The 24597-nt window shown below is 53.4% G+C and overlaps 10 protein-coding genes across 10 annotated transcripts; 5 read left to right on the top strand and 5 right to left on the bottom strand.

Annotated features, from left to right (window-relative positions):
• Positions 1-17: 17 nt before the first annotated feature.
• Positions 18-1938, top strand: MRS44_010375 (uncharacterized protein; the record flags this gene model as incomplete). The annotated part of the gene is made up of 7 exons (XM_046269855.2): positions 18-89; positions 141-174; positions 226-392; positions 450-813; positions 865-939; positions 989-1231; positions 1283-1938. The coding sequence occupies 7 exons, from the start codon at positions 18-20 to the stop codon at positions 1936-1938; spliced, it is 1611 nt and encodes a 536-aa protein (XP_046131184.1).
• A 337-nt stretch (positions 1939-2275) lies between these two features.
• MRS44_010374 (uncharacterized protein) lies at positions 2276-3939 on the bottom strand (the record flags this gene model as incomplete). The annotated part of the gene is made up of 5 exons (XM_065620094.1): positions 2276-2772; positions 2823-3134; positions 3186-3390; positions 3444-3713; positions 3760-3939. 5 exons carry the CDS (start codon positions 3937-3939, stop codon positions 2276-2278), a joined length of 1464 nt encoding a protein of 487 aa, XP_065476283.1.
• A 285-nt stretch (positions 3940-4224) lies between these two features.
• On the top strand, positions 4225-5646 carry MRS44_010373 (uncharacterized protein; the record flags this gene model as incomplete). Its single annotated transcript, XM_065620093.1, has 1 exon — positions 4225-5646. The coding sequence occupies one exon, from the start codon at positions 4225-4227 to the stop codon at positions 5644-5646; it is 1422 nt and encodes a 473-aa protein (XP_065476282.1).
• Positions 5647-6194: 548 nt separating this feature from the next.
• On the bottom strand, positions 6195-7159 carry MRS44_010372 (uncharacterized protein; the record flags this gene model as incomplete). Its single annotated transcript, XM_046269859.2, has 2 exons — positions 6195-6976; positions 7027-7159. The coding sequence occupies 2 exons, from the start codon at positions 7157-7159 to the stop codon at positions 6195-6197; spliced, it is 915 nt and encodes a 304-aa protein (XP_046131187.1).
• A 2426-nt stretch (positions 7160-9585) lies between these two features.
• Positions 9586-11185, top strand: MRS44_010371 (uncharacterized protein; the record flags this gene model as incomplete). The annotated part of the gene is made up of 7 exons (XM_065620092.1): positions 9586-9599; positions 9718-9727; positions 9797-9869; positions 9958-10010; positions 10103-10570; positions 10620-10873; positions 11035-11185. The coding sequence occupies 7 exons, from the start codon at positions 9586-9588 to the stop codon at positions 11183-11185; spliced, it is 1023 nt and encodes a 340-aa protein (XP_065476281.1).
• A 2644-nt stretch (positions 11186-13829) lies between these two features.
• MRS44_010370 (uncharacterized protein) lies at positions 13830-16387 on the bottom strand (the record flags this gene model as incomplete). Its single annotated transcript, XM_046269861.2, has 2 exons — positions 13830-16303; positions 16357-16387. 2 exons carry the CDS (start codon positions 16385-16387, stop codon positions 13830-13832), a joined length of 2505 nt encoding a protein of 834 aa, XP_046131189.1.
• A 1114-nt stretch (positions 16388-17501) lies between these two features.
• Positions 17502-18471, top strand: MRS44_010369 (uncharacterized protein; the record flags this gene model as incomplete). The annotated part of the gene is made up of 3 exons (XM_046269860.2): positions 17502-17576; positions 17636-17850; positions 17907-18471. The coding sequence occupies 3 exons, from the start codon at positions 17502-17504 to the stop codon at positions 18469-18471; spliced, it is 855 nt and encodes a 284-aa protein (XP_046131190.1).
• A 1366-nt stretch (positions 18472-19837) lies between these two features.
• Positions 19838-21214, top strand: MRS44_010368 (uncharacterized protein; the record flags this gene model as incomplete). The annotated part of the gene is made up of 3 exons (XM_046279517.2): positions 19838-19867; positions 19943-20203; positions 20273-21214. The coding sequence occupies 3 exons, from the start codon at positions 19838-19840 to the stop codon at positions 21212-21214; spliced, it is 1233 nt and encodes a 410-aa protein (XP_046131191.1).
• A 645-nt stretch (positions 21215-21859) lies between these two features.
• Positions 21860-22344, bottom strand: MRS44_010367 (uncharacterized protein; the record flags this gene model as incomplete). Its single annotated transcript, XM_046279518.2, has 2 exons — positions 21860-22213; positions 22273-22344. 2 exons carry the CDS (start codon positions 22342-22344, stop codon positions 21860-21862), a joined length of 426 nt encoding a protein of 141 aa, XP_046131192.1.
• Positions 22345-22831: 487 nt separating this feature from the next.
• Positions 22832-24277, bottom strand: MRS44_010366 (uncharacterized protein; the record flags this gene model as incomplete). Its single annotated transcript, XM_046276458.2, has 3 exons — positions 22832-23596; positions 23650-24167; positions 24217-24277. 3 exons carry the CDS (start codon positions 24275-24277, stop codon positions 22832-22834), a joined length of 1344 nt encoding a protein of 447 aa, XP_046131193.1.
• Between the last annotated feature and the right edge of the window lie 320 nt (positions 24278-24597).

Genomic DNA, 24597 nt, shown 5'->3' with positions numbered 1-24597 from the left:
ACGACGATATATCGAACATGAGGTTCCTCACGGGACTGCTCGTGCTGGGCATGTCCCTTTGGACTGCTCAGGCCTACGAGGTTGGGCTGGTACGGTGCTGTTGATCGGATCCTCGGGCGCAAGTTGCTAATAGTCATTAGAGCGAGAAAGATGGTTACCAGGAGTTCTGCACCGGTAAGCTATATAAATCAAGCTCATCGCGCAATTCGATCTAACATAGACCAGGCATGTATAGCCGAAGCTCATGGGGCGGACCCGTCGATCCCTTCATCCTCACCAAGTTCCTCAACACCAGCCAGTCTAACGACAAAGATCCGATCGCCAGCTTGGTGATATTCGAGTGGAAGGACAGGGGCCTCGTTGGAGTACAGGATCCCGATAACCCCGCCAACGTGAGCATTCGCGCAAATACCCCCCAGTCTCGGCTCCCATCTGACGTATCCATTTAGCGATTTGGAGTCTGCAGGGACGATCTGATCAAGCAAAACTTCTGTAACGAGACCGACAAGGGCAAGTTCATCCTGGCCCCCGACGCCGACAAGAGGTCATCGACTTTGATCCTCACCAAGGCTGTCCACCTCAACAAGGCCACCCCGATCAACTATGCCATCAAGAAGACCGGTTACTACTGTGTCTTGACGGGCAAGTACAACACCGAGAAATACGATGCCGTTGTCGAGTACCGCAACGCCTACGGCGAGCTTCAGGCCACTCAAATCCCCAAGTTGCCCTTCTATGGTGGAATGACTATCCTTTATGCTCTGATCGCCGTCTTCTGGGGTTTCTTGTACTATCAGCACCGTCATGACATCTGTAAGCGCGTCTTTTAACCATTGTGCTGGCCCTTGCGCTAACATATCATAGTGGCTGTGCAGAACTACATTACGGCTATCTTGATTTTCCTGGTCCTCGAGATGCTCATGACTTGGGGTTTCTATGGTTTGTACCTTGATCCAGGGGTTGACTAGCTTGTGCTGACCCGACTTAGACTACCAAAACCGCAATGGCGCCAACATTGGGTCCAAGGTTCTACTTACTGTTGTTGGAGTTCTCAATGCGGCCCGAAACTCGTTTTCCTTCTTCCTGCTGCTTATCGTCTGTATGGGTTATGGCGTGGTGAAGCCCACACTTGGTAGAACCATGATTTGGGTCCGATGGCTTGCCGCTGCACACTTCCTGTTTGGACTGGTGTACTCCATCACCAACCTCTCCATCACTCCTGAGACCGCAGGTAAGAACTTATCCTTGACCTTTTCTGAACCATTTTGCTAACATACTCCAGGCCCCTTTATCCTCCTGATTGTGCTCCCCCTGGCTGGCACACTCACTGCCTTCTATGTGTGGACACTCAACTCTCTCAACTTCACTCTCAAGGACCTCCGTGAGCGAAAGCAGCACGCCAAGGAGGCCATGTACAGGAAGCTTTGGTGGGCCATCCTCATCAGCGTCCTGGTCATCTTTGGATTCTTCTTCTTCAACAGCTTCACCTTTGCCTCTTCCAGCGACCCTGACTTTGTCCCCTTCCACTGGAAGACGCGATGGTTCGTCCTTGATGGCTGGTTGAACATTGTGTACTTGGCGGACGTTGCCTGGATCGCTTACCTCTGGCGACCTACTGCCAACAACCGCCGCTTCGCCATGAGTGACGAGATCGCCCAGGACGATGACGGCAACTTTGAGATTGGCGACATTGGTGTCCCTGGAGAAGATTCGGACGATGAGGAGGCTCAGTTGGGCAAGCCTCAGAACAACTCTCAGGCTTCCAACGGCCTGTCGTTCTCTGGCTCGTCACAAAGTGCCAGCCAACAACGAAACACTCGCACAGCTCCTCGCGAGTCACTAGAAAACGAGACCATCTTTGCCATTGGCGAGGATGGAGACAAGTTTTCTGATGATGGAAGTGACGACGAGGACGCGAAGCTTGTAAAAGGCAAATAAAAGAAGCTGTAGGGGCAAGGGACAAGATTGCGCATAACTGACAGCTAGCGCATCTTTGTATACAAGTAGGTACCTATGTGATGGGCAACAATTCTGGGACTGGTGAATGAATCGGAAGTTTGTGTTTTTTGATCTCTCTCTTTTCCATTGTTATCTTGTATGGGCTGGGTTGCGTGACGTGTTACATAGTGAAAGGATAGAACCTGAATTTTACACGACTCCCTGAGTACCTATACAATCCATACCGATTTTGATGGGTTTACACGATAGTACATGTGTCTTCTTTCCGCCTCTTGAGACACCATTTATGGCCGATATCTTGGCTGATCCGTCATGTCTAAGCATTGACATCGCCTCCAAATCCAACAGGTCGTCTTCGTCCATCGTTCTCTGGTAGAATAGCCAGAGCCTTGTAAAGCTTGCCCATACCATCCGGTCCCTTGTCAACAAGCCTCTTCCACGCTCCATCAATCTTGCCAGCAGTCTCCTTGTCAACGCCAGGGGCCTTGGTCAACATCTCGGCACGCTCACGAATGCCCATTAGCTCAAGGAAATCCCCCTGGTTGATGGGACCGTGGACCTCGACGCCCTCGCTCGCCAAGGTGGCCACCTCGGCAATGGCAGTAAAGTCGACGTCGGCGCTCAGGTCGACGAGACCCGGGGCGGAAAAGGGGCTCACGCGACGATGCTGGCGGATGCCGCGGAGAGAGTTGATGGGGATGGTATCAGAGGTTCCGTAGTCAAGGATGAGAGCGGCACCGCTAGGCTTGGGCTTGGGATGCTGGGGAGAGCCGCCGATGCGAGCGGCAAAGTCGGTGGCGTAGATGGAGGCATCTGGGCACACCTCAATGACCGAGTCCGGGACGTTCTTGAGCTTGCGGTACCGGGGCGAAGACTCGGGGAGGAAGCGTGAGTGCCGCGTGGTTCCCGAGGAGAGGATGAGTTGGAACTCGGGGGAGGCTCATGCTGCTCCAACTTGGGCGTGCCGAGGTCGGCGTGGGTTGCACCAGGGGGAGTTGGCGATACCATCATCTCGCGCCACTCCATGGTGGGCTTGGTGTCGTGTGACGGCTGCTGTGGCTGAGGAGAGGCGGAGGACTTGTTTTGTGGTGGGGGAGCCGGAGCTGACTGGAAGCTGTGGATGGGGAGGGCGTCAAAGAACTCGTGGGCGATGATCAACGGCGTCTTGTCAGGTTCTGGACAATATGTTAGCAAGAGTTCGATATAAGTTGATGAGCGGCACTCACCGATGGGAATGGACTTGATAGTGTCCGTCCAAACAATCTGCTTCCCGTTATACTTGCTCGGGCTATGGAAGCCAGCCTTGGACTCTGATGATGAAGCATCCGGACCGCAGAGAAGCTGCTTCTGGGCGTCTCTCAACTCGCGGCTCGCCTCGACCATGTAAATGGCGTCAATACTGTTAGACATTGCAGGGAACCTCTGGATCGTCTGGAAACATATCAGTAACTCTCCTTGAGAATATGACAGAGGCAACCACTCACCCGAAGCATGTCGTCCATCAGAGTACCTCGGCCGGGCCCAACCTCGATGAGCTGCACGCCCTGCTTAGGTCGACCTTGGCTAATCCATTCAGCGAGAAACCAGATACCAATGAGTTCCCCAAAGATCTGAGATATCTCTGGTGATGTCACAAAGTCGCCCTTTGCTCCAAACTGGTCCCGTCCTTCGCCAATGGCTCCGGTGTAGTAGCCTCCAAGATCACCCGTCAAGCACATGCGCATGTAGCTCGCCAGAGGAACAGGGCCGGTTATCTACGATGTCAGCCTGGCTTATATAATTGAAATTTGGCATTCTTACAGAGATGGCCTCGAAGAGCTGCTTGGCCAAAGGCGTAGACCACTTCCTCTCACCCTCACCCTCGCTTTGACGCCGTCGAATAGTCGATGAGAAGCTTCTAGCAGCTCCAAAGCTAGGCCTCTGTACCCAACGACTTCCGCCGAGCCTCGCAAGCGGTCGAGCGCTGAGTGGTCTCATCATCTTCGGGGCCTGTCAATTGTGCAGGGTTTTAGTGAGGTTCTCATTGAGAAGGCGCCGGCAAGCACATGTCAAGCGCCAATGACGATGCTTTTCTTGGAGTTGAACAGCCGCTGCTGATAAGATAAGACAAATTCCCCGAGCTCGCAGGGAAAGCTCGAGCAACCCCAACTCTTTACACGCAACAACACACGAATCGATCGCCTCATTCAGTCTCGAGTCTTGGAATAATTGAAGAGAGCCATTTTACGTTGCCCCATCAATCACTCACGCGCTCCACGTCCCGTCATGTCCAGCAAGTCGCGGTGGGCAGACACCGAAGAAGACGCCCGTCTCGACGCCAAACTCAAGGAAGAGAAGCGACGCAAAAAGGCAGAAAAGGCCCGCAAGCTCGAGGCGGAGAAGCAAGCGCAGGCCGCAGCGGCCAGAACATCGCTCGACGTCGACGATGACCGGCCCTCGAAGCGACGGAGGATCACGCCCGAGCCCGGCGCTGGCGCCACCGAGAAACAACCCCCCGCGAAACTGCTGCGATTTCCTGCCGGTGGCTGGTCCAAGTGCAGGAGCGTCGAGAACTACGAGAAGCTGAATGATATCGAGGAGGGAACCTATGGGTGGGTTGCGCGGGCAACAGACAAAGCTACCGGCAAGGTTGTTGCGCTGAAGCGGTTGAAGCTGGATCCTGCAGATCGGAATGGCCTGCCGGTTACGGGGCTGCGTGAGATCCAGATCTTGAAGGATTGCCAGCATCGCAACATTGTGTCCATGGTGGAGGTTGTCGTAGGAGACGATGTATCACGACCAGACAAGTACGCGCCCTCTCCAGCCGTCGAGACATCACAACTAACAAACCCACCTCGCAGCTCCCTCTTCCTCGTCCTCGAGTTCGTCGAGCATGACCTCAAGAGCATCCTCGAAGACATGCCCGAGCCCTTCCTCTCCTCCGAGGTCAAGCGCCTCCTTCTCCAGCTCACCTCGGGTATCGCCTATCTCCACGATAACTGGATCCTCCACCGTGACCTCAAGACGTCCAACCTCCTCCTCAACAACCGGGGCCAGCTTAGGATCGCCGACTTTGGCATGGCCCGCTACGTCGGCGACCCCCCGCCAAAGCTCACCCAGCTCGTCGTCACCCTCTGGTACCGCGCCCCGGAGCTCCTCCTCGGCGCGAAGACCTACGGCGCCGCCGTCGACATGTGGAGTGTCGGGTGCATCTTTGGCGAGCTACTCACCCGCGAACCCCTTCTCCAAGGCAAAAACGAGGTCGACCAGGTCTCGCGCATTTTCGAGCTCTGCGGTGTTCCCACAGACGAATCCTGGCCGGGCTTCCGTCGCCTGCCAAACGCCCGAACCCTCCGCCTTCCCAAGACCGCTGCCGCATCCGGCTCCGTCGTTCGCGCCCGCTTCCCGGGCCTCACCTCGGCCGGCGCCGGTCTACTAGCCGACCTCCTATCACTAGACCCGGACCGCAGGCCGACGGCGCGCGAGATGCTCCAGCATGAATACTTCCGTCAAGACCCAAAGCCCAAGCCTGAGAGCATGTTCCCCACGTTTCCAAGCAAGGCCGGCCAGGAGCGGCGCCGGCGACAGGAGCCACATGCGCCTGTGCGCGGCCAGGCTGCGTCTTTGGGCGACGTCGACTTTACCGGCATTTTTCAGGGGCGGGATCGGGAAGAGAGGGGAGCTGGATTCCAGCTGCGGATGGTGTGAGATGCAAACTCCATACCCAGTCATGATGAAAGTGACGAGGTTGGGAGTTGCCAAACATTTAACGACACATTGTTCTATGCCGACATAAATAACCATATACCCACAAGTAGACTAACGTTAACATGCACCCCATGAACCATCTTCAATAGAAGCCCAAGCCTCATATAGTAGATCCATGTCAGATCACAGCACAATGATGGGGCAATGACGACGACTTGATACCTGTGCCAAATTGTAAAATATTTCCTTGAAAACAAACTGTTTCGTTCGGTAATCCTAAAGACCGACGAGATTAAGATGTATATAGAATCATTACATGATTTACTCTGTGGCGATCAGATCATGAAGCATCCAAATTGGAGTTTTTCCCGTCCTTGAGCGGTACCTTCACCTTAAAATCATCCCTCTACTAACGCCCTCCCCAGAAGCTTCTGAATAGCATGTCCAATGTGAAAAGGGAGCATAATTATGCCCGTTCGATGCTTGCCCGCCGAATGAATACGTGAACCCGAAAAACTAACTCCAAGCCAAGCGCGAATACAAGCTGATTATTGCAGACCGAGGCCGGTGACGAACCAGGTGAACGAGGCAATCGTGACCAGAGTCATGGACAGAACCACAGCGATGCCGCCATGGCTGAGACCAGGTGCGCCGTTGCAAACATCGCAAGTCCACTCGCTGTATGGAACGTAGTCTCGGGGGGTGTACATGCCGAACTGGAAGGTCCTGGCAACCGAGAGGTAGCCTGGGTCGGGGACATCGCTGATGCCCATATCAGAGTCCTTGATGATGAGAGTGTAAAGGCCAACAACAAGGGGAGCGTTGACATTGTTGGCTTGCTTGCCCGTGTCCCAGGTGTAAGAAGGGTTCTTCTCGAAGGTTGTGTTGGCGGCGAGAGTGTATGTCTCAGCATTGGCAGAGCAACTGACGAGCACGTCGATGGCAGTGGGAGTACCCTTTAGCGAGGTATAGTTCCAGCCAAAGGTGGCATAGTCACCAATCTTGTACAGAGGCGTGGGCTGGAACAAGGTCTCAGGAGTCTGCATGTTCACACCGCCAGCGGGAACATCAAAGGAGAAGCTGGTTCGGGTGGGCTTAGCATCTTTGGTGTTGGTCTTTCCCGTCTCTCCCTTCTTGCGGGTCTCTTTTCCAGTTGCCGAAGTTTCCTCGTCGGTGTTGGTCTTGCCGGATTCCGAGTCATCTGTTCCCGTTTCGACCTTGGCGGTGTTGAGGTTTGTCGTCTTGACCTCCTTGCCAGTCTTGGTGGCCTCTTCCTGGGTTGTGGACTCTTCGTCCGCACGAGGCTCGAGGAAGCCGGTCTCTTGTGGCACTGTGACAGGTTAGTGTCTAATTTTCTCGGGTGCAAGGGTGCTGACGTACGCTCTTGCCGAACCACATCTCTAGCAACGACGATCGAGTCGGATTGGAGGAACCAGTCAGGCCATGCTGCAGTCAGGGGAGCGAGAGATGAGACGCAGACGGCCAGCTGGACAAGGCCCGAGGCGGGACGCATGATGGGCGATGTGGATGGATTTGTCGAGAGCGAAAGGGAGCCGGGGTGGTTTTGGGGAAGTGGCTACAGCGGTCGTAGTCACAGCACTCTCGATAGAGGTTTACTAGCTTCGATGATGGAGCGTCGAAATGATGATGATGCCGTTGTTATGAATCGTGATGCCGTGTCACAGGAACGAGAATGATGCGAGACAAGCAAAAACGGGTGATCCAAGTCGACAGCAGGAAAAGCGAGTGGTATACGAATGGCGAAGCGAGTGTAGTAAAATAGCAAAGTGAGAGACAGCCAAGCTATGATGGTCGTTGCCGTTGACCTCCAAAACGCTGGAATGGATGAATCTCGAGAAGAATACAGAAGAGAAAAGCGAGAGGACAGGCAGCCTGAGCAAGAAAAGCAAGCGGACAGGGAGCGTGATGGATGGAAGGGAAGGACACGGGAGGGAGGAGCGGAGGATGAACAAGGGAAAGCGTTGGCGTCGTGTTGGCCCAGCAGGAGACCCGGACAGCCCATCCTGAATGAAGGAGCGAGACAGGGGTTGTTTCCCGTCCTGCGTTTTCATAGGCTCGCCGTTGCACCAAAGCACTGCCCGGAAGGGTACGTACCTCGATTGACTTCGACCAGCGTCTCCTTTTTGGGAGGGGGCCCCGGCCGTTTTTTCCAGTGGACGTCAGCGGTCGGTAGCGGTTTCTCACAGGGCCTCAGTGGCGCTGGCCTCCCACGAGTGTGGTTGCACAGCCTGGTCGAGACTGGCGGACAGCTGAGGAGAAAAAGAAAACAACAATAAGCGTTCAGCTCTGTCTGACACGGCAACCCCTGATCGAGGTTTATTTATCTGAGCGTATCCATCATTTCTCTACTACTCTATCATACTTTTTGAGTTGCAGCCTTCCCCTCATCAAGCTCTCACCAAGTCGATGAGTAATGACCACCACGATCGCAGGCCTGTGACCAAGCAAGCGACCGCAGGCAAGTCAGACAGAGTTTCCTGCGTGAGGTGCTGGCTGGCTGGCATGTTCGCGAGCTGGGGCTGGGTTGCGTGTGTGTGGCCATCTCATCTCCACGGATGGCTGACACCTGTGCCAAATTCGATTGGGTGGCCCGACACGTGATCTCGTGTTGTCCGCTCTCCCTTCCTAAAAATAACCTGTGATCCCGTCTCCCGCTCCCCGCCGTCCCCGTCCCAGGCCGGAGTCCCCTCAACCCAACCCGCTATTCTCGGTAATCATGCACTAAACATGGCTCAGGGTTCCATCAGCAGAGCCAGATTTTCTCTTTTAAACCGGGCCTTCTTCTTTTTTTGCGGGTGTTCTAGATGGATGGATGCTACCTGTCGTCGTCATCATGTGCTTCTCGTATCCTTTGCTGATCCCAGATGTCGTGTATCACGACAAGAACATGCGCTGCTGCCGAGTGAGAAAAGCCATTTGCCTCTGCCATGCCTTGCCGTGCCGTGCTGTTCCTTGCCCGTTGAAGTCAGGCGCGGGATGACAGCCTGCCTGCTGTCTCGAACTAAAAAGATCCCGCCGTTTGCTAGTCTCTGTCAACCGTTTTAATCCTCCGATGCTCTAAACGCAACCTACCAGGTTACACGCTGCCCGGTGTGATCCGATGGCACGCTATTGACTCAGGTTTGTCGGGACATATCAAAGGTGATTGATGAAGGACGAGTACTTAGATGCCGCTCTTTCCCGTCGTTTCATCGCAGGGGTGATGTGGAAGTTTGGGTTTCATTGCAACGAGACTCGTCCCGCATGTAAAAGAAGCTATCCATACTTTCTGATTTCGATCACATGACAGCGTCAACAGATGTATTGATATCGAGCATCTCTGAGCCATGACTTGTATTCGCCTTTATGATTACCAAGATGAGTGTGCTGAGTATATTCCAGATACCATTGGGTCAACATATTTGATACCAATCATACAGGGTACCTTATCATATCGCAGCAGGCACATCATCTGCCTCCTCAACTCATATCCAACCATGATGTACAGCTACCCCATGAATCGACTTGCTTGTTATCATAACCCAAAGTAATAAGTTCGAAACTTGCAGATATGATAAAACAAACAAACAAGTGTTTGCTTCATCCGTCCCATCAACTTTATCCATCTGTTCCGTCAATTACTGGGGTCATAAAATGCAAGAGCGACCAACAAGGCGGCGGATGGCAGATGACAGCTGGCTGCCGGCAGCGGCACGTGGAATTTTCATGTTCCCGGTGTTTGGTTGAACTGATACAAGGCATCAAATTTCTGCCAGTTTGTTTGCTGCTGTCAGGCACTGCCATAGCGCCTCGTCCTCCAGCGGCATCTGGAAGATAAAATCAACACGGGCGCTGCCATCGTCAATTCTCTCCTTTATTTTTCCATATCATCATTCTCAAGAGAAAAGGCGTCTTGATCAGTAGTGACCAGGCGTGAACATGAGTTCTATGCAGTAAGTGCCAAGCACCTCACCTTCCTATCTACGAGTGCTTCATCGACACAATCATGCGAATGGCGCTCCTGCAGCAGGAATGACTGGGACTCAGTAACTAACTGCCTATTTACTACAGGGACCAAAACGTATGTTCCTTCTCGAGCCAAACCTCATACCGGAATCTTTCCCAGTCACCAAGCTAACCTTCACCCAAGGACTCTCAGGGCCCGGGAGTTTACATCTCTCAAGCAGAATACGATAGACTGGTCAAGATCGCTCAGAGATACGGTATGGCCCCAAGGAATCATAATATTCAGATGCCCACAGAGCTATCAAATACCCCAGAGAGAACATGTCTAACTTTATCTATTGATAGCTTGCCTTCGCCAGAAGCTCGTCAACCAAGGGATCAGTAATGCTGCTCTTGACGTACGTTTTAAGGATCCCAATTACACACTCTCTCCGTGAATAGGCGCATTGTTTCGCCTTCCTGCATATGGAACCCTGCTAACTGGCTCCAGCTGCTGAGCGATCCAGATCCGCTTGCCTCGTACGGGCATTCTTATCAGCCTAACTCTAGTGGCCACGCATACAATCCTCAAGCACCTCCTTACCAGGGCCATCACCAGACTGAGACCAACAGAGAATGGCCTCATCCCGATACCGACCCCTTCCCAGTCAGTCAGTCGCCGTCTGTTGAATCGCCAACCGAGCCATGGGGCCAGGAACCCAAGTCACCGCAGGGTGGCAACCGGTACGATCCCAATCGACGATTGGAGCGCAACGCCCATAGATCAGTCCGGCTCTTCAACCTCCCTTCCGGCGTTAGACGTGGTGATATCACTGCAGTTGTTCGCGGGGGTCCCCTTCTTGAGGTTTATCTTCGCCCGAAGGAGCACACTGCCACCGTGTCGTTCGTGTACGGGGATGATGCTGCCGCCTTTCTTGAACGTGCCCGGGAGCATGGCTTGCGCATCCGTGGCGCCCCAGTGAGTGACTCGCCATTTCTCTAGGATCCGCATCGACTCACTTTGATAGATCCCCGTACAATGGAACGAGCAGCAATTTATTCTTGCACCTCATGTCTGCCACCAGATCAGCCGGGGTGCCACTCGCAACTTTGTCATCCGCAACCGGAATCCCAACCTCACTGAGGAGAGCATTCGGGCAGATCTTGCGCATATTCACAATCTCCACGTCCTCAAGGTTGAGTTTTTCAGGGATGAGTGCTACATCAGCACCAACTCGGTCCACAACGCCATCTTTGCACGAAACTGTATGATGAGCCGACTGTAAGTTGATTTGCCCTGAATTACGGCCGTCTATTTCTTAGGTGGCAAAGGAGCTGACAGGTGCTCTCCTGCAGTGAATACAAAGGTTCCCGTATTGAATGGGCAGCCGATGAATGCGCTCAGCCCCCAAGAAACTTGCCAACACAGACCAAGGGTTCTAGGCCCGGCGTCGTGTCGAAGCGCAACTATTCGAGCGGCTCCGCGTCCTCGAGTCAGGTCGCCAACCGCTTCCAGGTGCTGGATGTGACTGATGACAACGACGAGGATGAAGATGATAGCGAGGATGACGAGGATGACGAGGACTATTACTGATTCCATTAATGTTTGTCTATGTGTCTGCTTCCTGTCGAGGCCCAGATGGAAAGCTCTTTTACGAGATACCCTTGTACGATTTGCCTGGTTTTCAATGGCATTTTAATGTGTTTGAGTTTGAGAAATGAGATTTTGATATGCAAAACCCTTTTCCGTAGTTGACCCCTTTTGTGCCCTGGATTCGTGCGTGGTGTCATTCATCAAGGGAAATCTTGGGTTTCCAAAACTCGTTGTTCTTGTGGGATTCGAACATTAGATCTCGCTTCTCGGAGTTCGTCCGATCTCTTGATTGACTTGTAGGCATCTAGTCTCAGCCTTATGATCAGTGACCATCCTCCCAACATCAAGTCACCCACATACACACACACACACACAATATTGATATTGCCAAGGCCTCACCTGTCGATCTCACTTCTACGGAAACAGTCAAAAGAAATGGCAAAAAAGAAAGGCCCAACAACGACAGGCGCGCTCCACCACCACGGATCGCATGCTATGGCTTGACAGCCTCAGGTGTACCGCCTTCCTTCAGGTGCTGACGCGCCTTAGGATGTGGATCCTAATCCTCATCACTATCTCGCAAGATATGACCACTAGACCAGTCGGAGCCGCCTTTGTCGTTGGGTGACAAAGGGACGCAGATTTCTGGTATATATACCTACCTTGGTCGGAGTATCCTACGTAGGGGGGTGGGCGCATGCGCAAAAGAAGGAGGTGTGATGTGCGATGCCTTGAGGCGTCCTCAACCTCAGTCGCTCAACTAACCGACAGCCAATTGAGTTCTAAGCTCATAATTTTCCTTCTGGTATTTTGAGCAAGGTTTCAAAGATTTATCTGAGTCCTTCAGTGCCATGATCTTTCTTTTGGGCCATTCCGCGCATCTTGGTTAACCCCCTTTCTTCGCCCCTGGCTTCTACCACGTACCAGAAGTGACTCGAGCAAAACGCTTTGCACCAGGGACAACAATATGAAGGAGTATGAGAGCAAAGGAATCAAAAGTAAGCTATGTTCTTCATCTCGTTTTCGCGTCACGGTCAATGGTACATGGTCATTGTATCCAAATCCTTGGGCAACCACCAAGCACCATCGTCAGCACCTCCATTGCGAGCAACACTTGAGCATTTCAGACTCTCTCGATCACGTTCTTTTGGATTTTCATATATAACTTGTAACACCCCTCAGTGTCTTTGTAGGAGTTTTGAAAGATCTACACTCGCCAAGGCTGGAAAGGGGGAGGCGAACCCCTCAAACACTCCTGTGGTGGGAACACACACATCAATAAAAGAGAAGCAACAAGATTCGAACCCAAGAACTCTGGCACAAGCAAGGCTGGAGCAGGGTGGAGCCTAAGACTGAGGCCTAAAGTCATCCTAAAGCTCACCTCCAAAGACACCATCACGGTGCATCACCAGGCCTCACGCCCATCAACTCCCTCAAAAGATGCACTTCAACCACACGTAACACAACCAAAAAGAAGTTTAAAATCCAGTGAAAATCATCAAAAAGAAGCAAAAAAGAAGCGCGTAGAGGACAGGCGCCTCGATGACATTGAGCGCTCTCCGAACCCAAGCCCTGATGCATCGACATGCCCACCTTATGTCAGCGCACGTCGCCATCCCCGATGCATCGGCTATCTTGGAAATCGCACCTCGTCAGGAACTGCTGAACAGTCGCCGCTCGGCCACTTTGACGCCTGTCTGTTGAATACCGTGCCGTCGGAAGTGATATATAAGGGTATACGCTCCGGAGCTGGCCTGGCAGTGCCGTGGCGTGCGTGATTCAGGAGGAGGGGCTTATCGGCAAATCAGGAGCGTCTGGGACGGAAAGAAGCCGTTTGATGGATCAAATCCTCAGTTTGGTCTACTGTGGTCGAATTACAGAAGTTCTTGTGCTTCACATCTCGATCACGCATTTAAGTGTTCATCGGCATGGGCGTGATCACCCAACATCTCCCTGCCTTGGCATCCGCTATATGTGCAAGCGGTAGAGAATCAAGTCTTCACATTCGAAAGAATTATATTTCTCAAGCTGTTAACATATCATCATCTTGTGTAGCCCCTATTTATACACACCCACCAAAGATGTTAGCCACTTGAGGATGCCTCCCACTACATTAGAGGATGAACACTATCCTAGAGGCATATATTATAGTAAATGTGGTGCAATTTTGGAACGTTTTCATCATGTTCAATGTTCTCCGTCTCGTCGTAGATGCTACTACCCCTAATGACCGTGACGCCAAGCACAAATGCTCGTGAGACTTCCCCAGTTTCAACCATTTTCTAGATTCTTGCTCCTAGGAAATCCAGATGCATTGCGCCTTGCTGATGTGTATAGCCACGCCTCTACCCATATGCGAATATCCAACCGAGGCCACCCCTTAGAAACATTCAAGCATGGAACCTTGATCTGTCACCTTTCGAGCCTAGATTTGTTCACCAACATCTAATCCAACACGGCGGCTAAAAATATTCAATTAATTGCGCCTCAAAGCACACTCAAGTTGCGAGAAATGCATCGTGAGTATCTAGATAGTAGGTAACTAGCCACCTTCGCGACCAAGACAGCAAGACCCCGTTGAATATGCTCCCCCAATCCTAACTATACTCCAACGCATGATAAAACAAAATGCCCAACGTTTGTCTCACCGGTTGGCGCTGTTGGTAACAGACTGTAGGTAGTCTAGCAAAAAGGTGCGCTCCGCGGGTGAAATTGGTGTCTGGCTGCCGCGGCGAGAAGGGGGCAGGTTTCCAAGCCCCGGCTCGCCGGCGCCAGAAGCCAAAGAAGCAAGACGAGATCTCGGCGTTCCCGCGATGACCTCCTTTCCTTTAGCTGCCTCCAAGCTGGCAGGGGATGGTTGTTTTCCAAAGAGGGATAGAAGTTGTCGTTTCTGGTCAGGCCCAGACTCACGACGTTGGTTGAGCGCAGGAAATGACGGTGTGACACCGGGACTGGCTCCCGCCGGCACAGGCTGCAAGTGACCAGCAAGACCACTGGGTGACGCCTGTGAAGTTTGTGGAGATGCTGTCGAGGGCCCGCCAACACGCAGGAACTGATCATTCTGGCCTCGCTGAAGAATACGGATAGGCTGGGCGGGCTGAGAGGTGGCCGGTCCTTGGGGAAGAGGGCCATGTTGCTGCCCATAATCTGCCCTTCCTTGAGACCCAGGGGTACCAGACTGAGAAGGCCGAGGGTGGATAGACAACGCTTCCAGAGAAATGGACGGGTTAGTGTCTGCGCTGGCTCGCGAGGAAACTTGAGCCTGCCGAGCATCTCCACCCGCTGAACGGAACAATTCGTTCAGCAGGTTTCCAGAAGCAGGCTGACCGCCATGTTGGGGCGCCTGGGCGTGTGGCTGGGCCTGATCCTCCTTGCGAAACATGCCGAGGAGAGCGTTTCGGTGGTTATCGGCGGGCGGCTCAACTTTGGAGCCTGGAAGTTCCTTGGGACTTGGTTGAGAGCGATTGTAGCCACCTAGGATACCAGCTGTATGCGGGGGGACTTGTGGAGGTATCTGCGGTCCACCAAAGTTGCTGTAAGCAGGTGCTGGATTCTGGCCCTGGTAGCCGGGGTTGGGCATTTGAGGTTGTTGGATGTTCTCTTTGAGCTGAGCTGAAGCGTTTGCGCCCTTGAAAGCGTTCAGAAGCGCCATCGACTGTCCGTTCAACTGGGGCTGTCTTGGAGGCTCTACAGGAATCGGGGCTTGTGATGCCTGGTTGGAATATCCATACTGTCCTGTCTGTGGGTTGTTGAATGGCACAGGAGCACCGGGATAGTTGGGCTGATTGCCCTCTTGGAATACGCTCCTGTTGAAAACAGACCTTTCCACCTGAGGAGGAAGTGGCTGGGGATGTACCAAAGGAGCTTGGTTGCTCTTGTACTGCCCCTCAGGAATAGGATATTGTTGGCTGAACGGCTGTTCGTTTCTCGCTTGCTGTGGAGGGGGCATATTCCACCGGGCGACCTGGCTAGGCGAGTAAGGGAACGAGGGAGGTGGTTGCTGAGTGGTGATAGAAGGCATATGGTGATGGTTATGATGATGGGGTGTCCGAGGTTGAGGTGCCTCACCAACCGTCATGTCCAGAGGAGTGTGAGGTTGGTAAGCCCCTGGTTGCGGCACGGCGTCTGCAGGTCCGCCCTTAGCCTGAAGAATAGATAGGAGAGCACTGCCTTTATCCTGTTGAGCAGGAGCTGTAGGTGCCTGCAAGCCCTGAGTGGGTTGCTGTATCTTCAGCAGCCGATGAAGCTCCTGTTCAGCACCTTGATGTGTGTCTATGCCTGGCGCCTGGTCGGCAGTTTCGGCACCGGTGTCGGTCTTCCATGCATCGTCCTCAAGATGAGCTTCGTCAATAGCTCGGTGAGGGTGAGAGCCACTGGCCGCTTTCCTCGCATCAATCTTCTTCTGCGAGACGACCCATTTCTTCAAGGGCACCAAAAACGGAGCAACCATGTAGAACTTGTTAGCGTTGGGAATAGCAGCCGTGTCCTGCTGTTGGTTATTCTTCCGGCGGAAAGCAGGTAACTCGGACAGGTTGTACCATTGAATCTTGCTGATCTCCTTCCTGGTTTTCGGTTCGAACTTGGTGTCCATCGGGACATTGCGAAAGACGTAGAGCCTCATATGCTGTTCGCGCATCGCAATCTCGATGTACTTGGGTCTATGGTCGGTAGGCACCAACCCAGCGGCTCGTAGGTCCAAACCTGTCTCTTCGTAGACTTCTCGAACAGCGCAGTCAAGATCATCCTCATCCTTGTTGATCTTGCCTCGTGGAAAACTCCAGTTGGCGCCCTTCTTCCATCCCTTGACTAGCACGGTCGAGTCCATAGCCTCGTTCAACAAGATAGCACCCCGAACCGGAACTCGGGTCTTGTATTCGAGGAACTCCTCAAATGCCTTGGTGTGGTTTTCGACAGAGAAGTTGGCCAACAAAGGGCAGTGCTGGAAGATGCGAAGGCAAAAGGTGCGCAGCGTCATGGACGGCAGGGTCGGGTCGAGTGGACGAATAAAATCCTCGTAGAACCACTGAGCTTCCTCGACTTGGAAGCATATCCGCGCGACGGAGGAGAGATCCTCCTGCGGGAGGTTGATGATGAAGCGGACGCAGAGGTCGTCCAGCCCTACGGTTTTTGTGTCAGTTCCTGTTTGCAGTTGCGTCGCCAGCAACACATACAATCCTCTAACTGCATCTGTGATTTGGCCATGATAACGAGCTCCCCCAGCGCATGCTATGGTGGGATGTCGATTTCCTTGATTTCTTCCTTGTTTCTCTCTTCCTTTCAAGACTTTGCGAGACGGCGATGGGATCGTAGCTGTGAAGGCAAGCTGACCATGGTTGAGGCGCGAGAGCCGGGATGACGCAAAGAGGAACTGCGACAAACGAAAAGACGCGCGCGGTCGTCGGAGTCGCAAGCCGCCAGCCGAAAGAGATGGAACCTCAAGAAAGTGGAAGCGGGTGATGGGGCGCAGCGTTCCTTGTGATATGCGGGGTTCGGGAGACAATTGCTATAGCCGAAATCGTCGACGTCGGATGCGATTTGATGTGTTGTTGTCAGGTTTGACAGCATCGCATCAGACCAGTGAGCCAGCCAGATCACAGACAGACCAGACCAGACCCATCCGCGCCTGCCCCTCTAGAGCTGCCCAACGATCAGAGCTTGGGTGCTGCGCCACCTTTGACAGTACTCGCCACGATTTAGGTGCATACAGCTTGTTGAGAGTGGCGGTGCAGGGCCTGGACTCTGGATCACAGCAAGCTCCCTCCCGTTGCATTGAACGCTCTTCGCGTCGTTTCAGAAAGCCAAGTTTTACGAAGAACGCCAGCGCACGCGTGATCGGCATTGCAGCAGTAGAACGGTTTAGTCTGTGGTGTTGAGCCAGTCAACGCTTCCAGATCGCAAGGGTTCGCCGTGGTTTGCAGGTTCCAGAAGTTTGGGTGGTGCCGTGATGGCTGGAAGGGGCACCAGGAATTACATCATCGCCCAAGGCCTCCGGGCTGCCTCACCGCAGTCATCCCATCATAGGTGCTGTTTAAAAAACCGGTAATCCACGAGGCCGCGCAGCCTTGATTGCACAGGTAGACTAGCATCGATCAAAAAGGCTGGTGTCTCTCTCAAAGAATTCTTGGTTTCTGTGTTTCAACACTGTGCCTCGTTTTTTGGTTCCTGCCACGTTGAATTCGACATAAGCGCCTTGAGAGCAAACGCTCCTGCCAGCCATCGTCCGGCCTTGGTCAGCATCCGATACGACTCAACTATAGAGATAGACCGCGCTTGGCTTTCGAAGCAGAGTTCATATTGGTTCTCATAGACAGCAACCATGACGTCCGCAATCGCCAAGATCGTCACCAAAAGAATTCTGGGGGAAACCATACAGAACAAGTTTGGAACTGAGGTAAGAATCCTTCCTTGGCGCTCATATTCCCCCGCGGTCATGAAGGCTAACCCATACAGGACCCTTACTTTGAACAAGTCCCGGCCACCCGCCTCAACGGAACGCCAAATGGCAAATTCAAGAAGCGCAAGAAGGCTCTTCCCCCGGGCATCTCTGAGCATGATGGCAAGGTCTTGACCAAGGTTAAGCGTCGAGCTTATCGTCTAGACCTGGCTCTCTTCAGTTGCTGTGGTGTCCGTTTCGGCTGGGGCAGCGCCCTGGGCTTGATCCCTGCGTAAGTTGCCCCTCGTAACCCAGGAAGCATGATGAGACTAACACAGAACCGGATAGCATTGGTGACGTCTTGGACATGCTCATGGCAATTCTCGTCCTGAAGACATGCATGCAAATCGATGGTGGACTTCCAACCTCTGTCAAGGCTAGGATGATGGTCAACATCCTGTTCGATTTTGGTATTGGAATAATCCCCTTCATTGGCGACCTTGCTGATGCCGCATTCCGGGCCAATACCCGCAACGCGGCTCTTCTCGAGGCATACCTCCGTGAACAGGGCAAGGAGAACTTGCGCAAGAGTGGACAGCCGTTGCCAGCCGTTGATCCTAGCGACCCAGAACATTTCGATCGACTGCAGATGCAAGATCCGCCCGAATACGTTTCAAGCCCGCCGTCAAGGCATGAATCCATGTCGGAGAGACCTCCACGCAGCCGCGAAGGCCGTGAAGGCCGTGAAGGCCGTCACAGTCGTCACCCGAGCCAGCCAGAGCCAGCACGGGTCCGCGAAGGCCGTGGATTCTTTGGTCGCAGCAAGTCTCGGCCGCATGATGTCGAGATGGGCGAGGTTAATTCCGGGTCACGAAACCATCGCCGGTCGTCCCACCGTAGGGACCGACGCTAGACCCCGGATACTCGGAGTTATGCATGATGGAGTCGGAAGAGGGACAGGCTGACGAAACTGGCGGGTCCCTGTGAGTCAGATTCTCAAGGGTTATTCACGATGGACAAGGCGTTTAAGATAATGTTTGCATGGACCACGGCCTTGAGGCGCGTGTGGAATGTATCATATGTGAATGAGTGATGTACAGTACCAAGCTCCACGACAAGACACGAGTTTAATTGACGAAAGTGGATGCCGGCGCGTGGGTCGGTGTCGACGAATTACATGCGAGAGCAGGATCTGATAAATTTCCTTGGCATTCTGATCGACCGAGCAACTGGAACCAGCGGAACACGAAGCAGCAAAGCGTCAGAGCCTCGAGCCTGAGCCATGAGCTGAGGGATCGGCTTATCCCAACACAACCTAGTTCGAGCCCTGGAATTTCCGTGCCCGGCATAGCTCTAGCAACCGGAGATGCTTGGAGACGCGCCAGCCTTGAGCTGGTATCGTCACATTCGGTCGTCACCGACTCGAACGCGGTGTGACCCTGTGAACGCGTCTCTGGCCATTGGGGGGAGATGCAGAGCCGCGGAAAATTGGCAATTAGACACCATCAGCTCCAGAGACCGATTATCTGGTTTTCCAAGCACTCTAATACACCGTCTCAGAATTGAATCATGTTCTGCGACCTCTTCATGACCTCCACCGCCTCAAGACCTGAGTCGCCCGGATGAGCTCGGTCCCGCTGGGCGTCATGCCCCAGCTGCAGCCCATTTCGCATTGCCCCAACGACGCGAGATATGTAAGGATGTGCTGATTGATAAACCCGGGCCCCTCCATGACGCCAGTCAACCCTGACCAAGCCTGAATAATCCTCCCTTGCAATGAACGCAGGTACAAGGCAGTGGAGATGGAAAAACAAAAAGTACAGTACTTGGCCTTGCCAAAGACGAACGTGAAGCTTGTCGAAACGCGTCTTTACGCGTCCCATTTGGCTCTTCCATGCTGGTGGCTGGAGATTCAGATGGTCTCAGCGGACGTCTTAGCGCCTTGGCGCTGCTGGTCGCTGCCCCGAAAGGCACCGAAAACCCCTGGTTCACCCAGTGACGCGCAGTGACACCCTAGCCGCTAGCGCCTTAATTGACCCACAGGCCCACCACGCAGAGAACTCACCGCGACGCGTTCCGATCCACGTGATAGCGCATCACCGCTATACAAAAGCCCATCCCGTCTGCCTCAGCCCATATCTCGACCAGACCATAAACCACCGCGTCCACATCTTCTCCCTTCAACAGTACACAACGCATACAAAGCCTTTGTCGTGTTTCTGCCTTGTTTTGCCTACATCTCGTTCCATTTCTTCCATCAGACACATACAAACAACACAATGGCTGCGCAAGTCACCCCTTCCAAGCAGGTTAGTGATGTCGACGACGGTTCACCTCTCCGCGTTATACAAGGATAATTGATAGCTAACACGATTTTCCAACAGGCTGCCTCTGCCATTGAGAACTTCAAGATGGAGTCCCCCGCTAAGAAACTCGACTTCGGTACCTCCAACAAGGAGAACCAGACCGCCGCTATCGACCTGAAGGCCAAGTGGGAGGAGGTGAAAAGGCAAGAGAAGCAGGTCACCCAGGAGAAGCAGGAGAAGCCCACTGTGGCTGCTGGCATCAAGGCTGAGGAGGCCGACGAGCCTCTTCTCCAGGAGAACCCCCAGCGCTTCGTTCTCTTCCCCATTAAGTACCATGAGGTATGTGACGCGTCTTAGACGCGTAAAGTGGCCCCCACCCTAGACTGCAATACTAACACGCCACAATAGATCTGGCAGATGTACAAGAAGGCTGAGGCCTCTTTCTGGACTGCCGAGGAGATTGATCTGTCCAAGGATCTCCATGACTGGAACAACCGCCTGACCTCCGACGAGCAGTTCTTCATCTCCCACATCCTGGCCTTCTTCGCCGCCTCTGACGGCATTGTCAACGAGAACCTTGTCGAACGATTCAGCGGCGAGGTCCAGATCCCTGAGGCTCGATGCTTCTACGGTTTCCAGATCATGATGGAGAACATCCACTCCGAGACCTACTCTCTGCTCATTGACACCTACATCAAGGAGCCTTCTCAGCGAACCTACCTCTTCAACGCCATTGAGACCATTCCCTGCATCCGCAAGAAGGCCGACTGGGCTATCCGATGGATCCAGGACAAGGACTCTTCCTTTGCTCAGCGTCTCGTTGCCTTCGCTGCCGTTGAGGGTATCTTCTTCAGCGGTGCCTTTGCCTCCATCTTCTGGCTCAAGAAGCGCGGTCTCATGCCCGGTCTGACCTTCTCTAACGAGCTTATCTCTCGTGATGAGGGTCTTCACACCGACTTTGCCTGCCTCCTCCACTCCCATCTCAAGGGCCGTGCTAGCAAGCAGGTCATTCAGGACATCATCACCGATGCCGTCACCATTGAGCAGGAGTTCCTGACTGAGGCTCTCCCCTGTGCCCTTCTCGGCATGAACGCCGACCTCATGAAGCAGTACATCGAGTTCGTCGCCGACCGTCTCCTGGTCGCCCTCGGCAACGAGAAGGTCTACAAGGCCACCAACCCCTTCGACTTCATGGAGAACATCTCCCTGGGTGGCAAGACCAACTTCTTCGAGAAGCGTGTCGGTGACTACCAGAAGGCTGGTGTCCTTCACAGCGCCAACAAGAACACTGAGGAGGAGACACCTAAGGGTGAGAACGGCGGTGACTTCACCTTCGACGAGGACTTCTAAATGTCTCGTCTCATGTCGTTTTCTTTCCTTTGGCCTGGGCCTAGTGGGCCCAGGGGTACGCGCACATATGAACATATACCCTGTCTTACTTCCTTTTTTGTTACTCTACACTGAGACGAGCCTCGGGGCAGCGATACTTGGCTAATAACGATCGAGGCCAGTCCTGAAGCTGGATTTGCTTGGACCGGCACTAGGCGTTTGGGGGAATTGAACTTTGGGTGGATGAAAACAGCATTGATGGTTTAATTGTGTTTATGGATGACGATATTACTGTAGCACTCGATTAGAGATGAATTGATTAGATAAATAAGCTCGCAGTTCCTCGTGCCTTAATGCTCTTCCTGATGAAATATGTATGAAGTTGTGTGGTAGGATGCTCTCTAGTTGAAGGCCAGTCAAGGATGAAAGCGGATGCCCCGTCATGATTTCAAAGACAGGTGGTATTTCTCAAAGATGATATTCCTGCGAAGTCATGTAAATGTTCCAGGACTTCAAGGTCAAGATGTATACTTCTAATCTTGATTTCTTGCGAAATCTATTCGTCATCTCATCAGATATCCGATCCCAGCTCTTTTAAAAATAGCCTTTGTCACTATCCCAGCAAAGAGCTCGAGTTTTGACTACATCGCTCAACATTTAACCACCTCATTTCTTGCCCTTCTTCTTCTTCTTTCCACCACCACCTCCACTTGGCGCCGCAGGCGGTTGTTGTGACGTCGCGGCCTGCTGCTGCTCCTTCTGCTCCTCCTCGCCAGCGTCCGCCATCGCCACCTCGGGCACGTCGGGGACGGCGGCCATGCTCCTCCCCAGGCGGCCGAGGGAGGCGTGCACGAGGCGGGAGACCTCTGCGGCCTTTGTGGTGCGGTACTTGAGGGTCACGCCGCTGACGGGGTCGTACGTCTTGAGGACGAGGCTGCCGCGCGGGGGCTTGACCGTCGCTGCTGCGTCGTCGGGGCGCGAGGGCGCTGGGCTGAGCGAGTACTTTGTGGTGATGCGGGTCTGGAGGGATTGGTGGTTAGCTATGCGCCGTGGGAGGTGAGGATGGCGGGAGTACGTACGGTGGCGGGTCGAGCCTCAAGGAGGGCGATGGACTGGTCGAGCCATTCTTGGCTCGTCTTGAAGTAAGGCATTGTTGCGTGTAGCTTCTATGGCCGTCTCGCGGGGACGTCGAGTCGGTGTCGTGTGCGCAATGAGAAGGGCAACTCGGTGAGAATGGGCGTCCGGGCGTGATGCGCGAGGACTAATGGGCGGGACAGCAATTGCCTGATACTAACAGGCCTCGATCCACTGTCTTTCAATATGGCGGGTTATTCGTGGTTGCGTGGTCGACGTCGACGTCGTTGCGATGTGGTCTAGAGGGGGAAAGAAGATGGATGAGGTCGGAAGTGGGATATTCATGGTGGGGCTGGGCTTGAGGGGAGAGTTTAGGCGCCACAACACCACAAGAGCCCAGCCTTGTGTGCAACTTTAACGTTGGTTGAGCTTCACATTCAGTATCCGAGCTTACAATATCTCATACTGGAAACACAAAGGGCAGATAAATAGATATTGATGGCTAAAGAATGGGTGCCGCCTCTTCGATTTAAATGTAGTAATTCCTCAAGAGCTTCTTAATGATTATCCATCAAGCGTCTCCCCATCATCTTGTGGTGCACTCGGAGTATCCAATGCCACCAACGGCAGAACAGTATCTCGAACCTCAACGTTCGCCTTCTGAGGGTCCGCCCCATGCTCAATCAAAACCTGGCCAATATCCTGCCGACCCGCCCTCACATAGTGCCACAGGGCAGGGTGTCCGTCAACCACCACATTGATGTTCTTGGCTCTCTCACAGACCATGTGCGCTACCTGGGCCTCCTCCCTCGCATACCGAGGATTGCTGCCCCTGAGCGTCAAATTCATAATGGGGAGATGCTCGATGCGTCCTTCGTAGGGGTCCTCGTCCACATCAGCCTCAGCTCCGGCGTCAAGCATCAACTTCACAACTTCCTGGTTGTGACCCGGCCTGAGCGCATCAGCGAGCAACAGTCTCTTCCTGCCCGTAGTCGTATCTACAGGGTTTGGCGAAGCTCCAGCGGCCAGGAGGAGCTTGGCAGCTTCAACATGACGAGTCAGAACAGCGTTTTGAAGCGGATTGGTTGTGCCAATCTTTTCTGCGTCGATATCTGCACCGGCTTCCTGGATGAGAAACTTGATGGTTCCCGGGAAATCTTGGATCGTGTGCTCTGCTCTCACGGCGCCCTGACCTTGCGATAGGTTGAGTTCGTTCTCCCATTTACGGGCCTCCACTGGACCTAGGGAGATGAGATGGCATAGCGCTGTCTCGTCACTATCATGTGGTTTGATGTTGACATCGGCTCCTTGTTCAATAAGGAGCCGGGCCTTGATTCCGTTAGCCTCTTTACCTCTCTCTGGAACTCGTCTCTATTACTCACCACGTCCGGGTTGAGCGCGTACGCCAAAGCAGTGAGGTTGGCCCCGTCCAGGGCATTCGGATGCACTCCCTTGCTAATCAGCAGCTTAGCGATAGCAGTATTTCCACGGAGGCAAGCAAGATGCAACAGAGAGGAGGTATCCTTCCAGTGCATGTAGCCATGCGCGGGGGTAATTGCGCGCCTCCTCTCAGCCATACGATAGCGCAAGCTGTAGAGGTTGTCATTGTTGAAAGGCTTCATGAGCTTGGCAGCAAGATCCGGGCAAACATTGGCTAGAGCATCCAACGACCTCTCCGCTGTCCCCAGGGCGCCGAACCAGCAGGCCCATTGAAGGGCGATGGGCATGTCCAGGTTGCGAGGAAGCTTGAGCGAGTCTGTGACGTCTTGCGAGTAGAGGCGTGGGAGAGTCCGGACAGCCAAGACACGGCATGTTCTCACGATGCGAAACATGGACTTGTAGTAGTCCCGAGACGTTGATAGCTGGTCCAGTATCAGAGCCAGAATCTCGGGAGGCATCGCTGCCTGGTTGTCAGCAACTGTAACCTCCATGCGCCTGGCACAACTCACCGGCCAAGTTTGGACGCCCGTCTATTTGATCGCCAGCCTGCTCAGTAACTTGCGGCTCCATGATGATGTGCTTATATCTTTCAATGGATTAAATAACGAGGCGTAAAGGAGCGAGGATGCTGCCCAAGTTGTCTTATTTGTGGTGGGATGGAGAGAGTAAGCTCGGTTGTGTAGGTTCCAGGTCTCACCAACCCCGACCTATTTTCGAGTCCTAATTGGGTAATACTATGGGTGCCGGGTCTAGCATGGATGCTTTGTTCATTCCTACGCAGGTTAGGTACGGAGTACAAAGTGGCCTGATAGGTCAAATTCAGGTTTATTGTTGCAAAGTCTACTTATATACAGGCTCTTCCATTACATTCAATGTCAGTCATCGCATCC

Source organism: Fusarium solani (genome assembly GCF_023522795.1).
Source record: "Fusarium solani strain SB1 chromosome Unknown bctg00000006, whole genome shotgun sequence".
Classification (NCBI taxonomy): domain Eukaryota; kingdom Fungi; phylum Ascomycota; class Sordariomycetes; order Hypocreales; family Nectriaceae; genus Fusarium; species Fusarium solani.
Note: the sequence above shows the minus strand (reverse complement) of the source record. Positions and strands in the feature narration are given on the sequence as shown.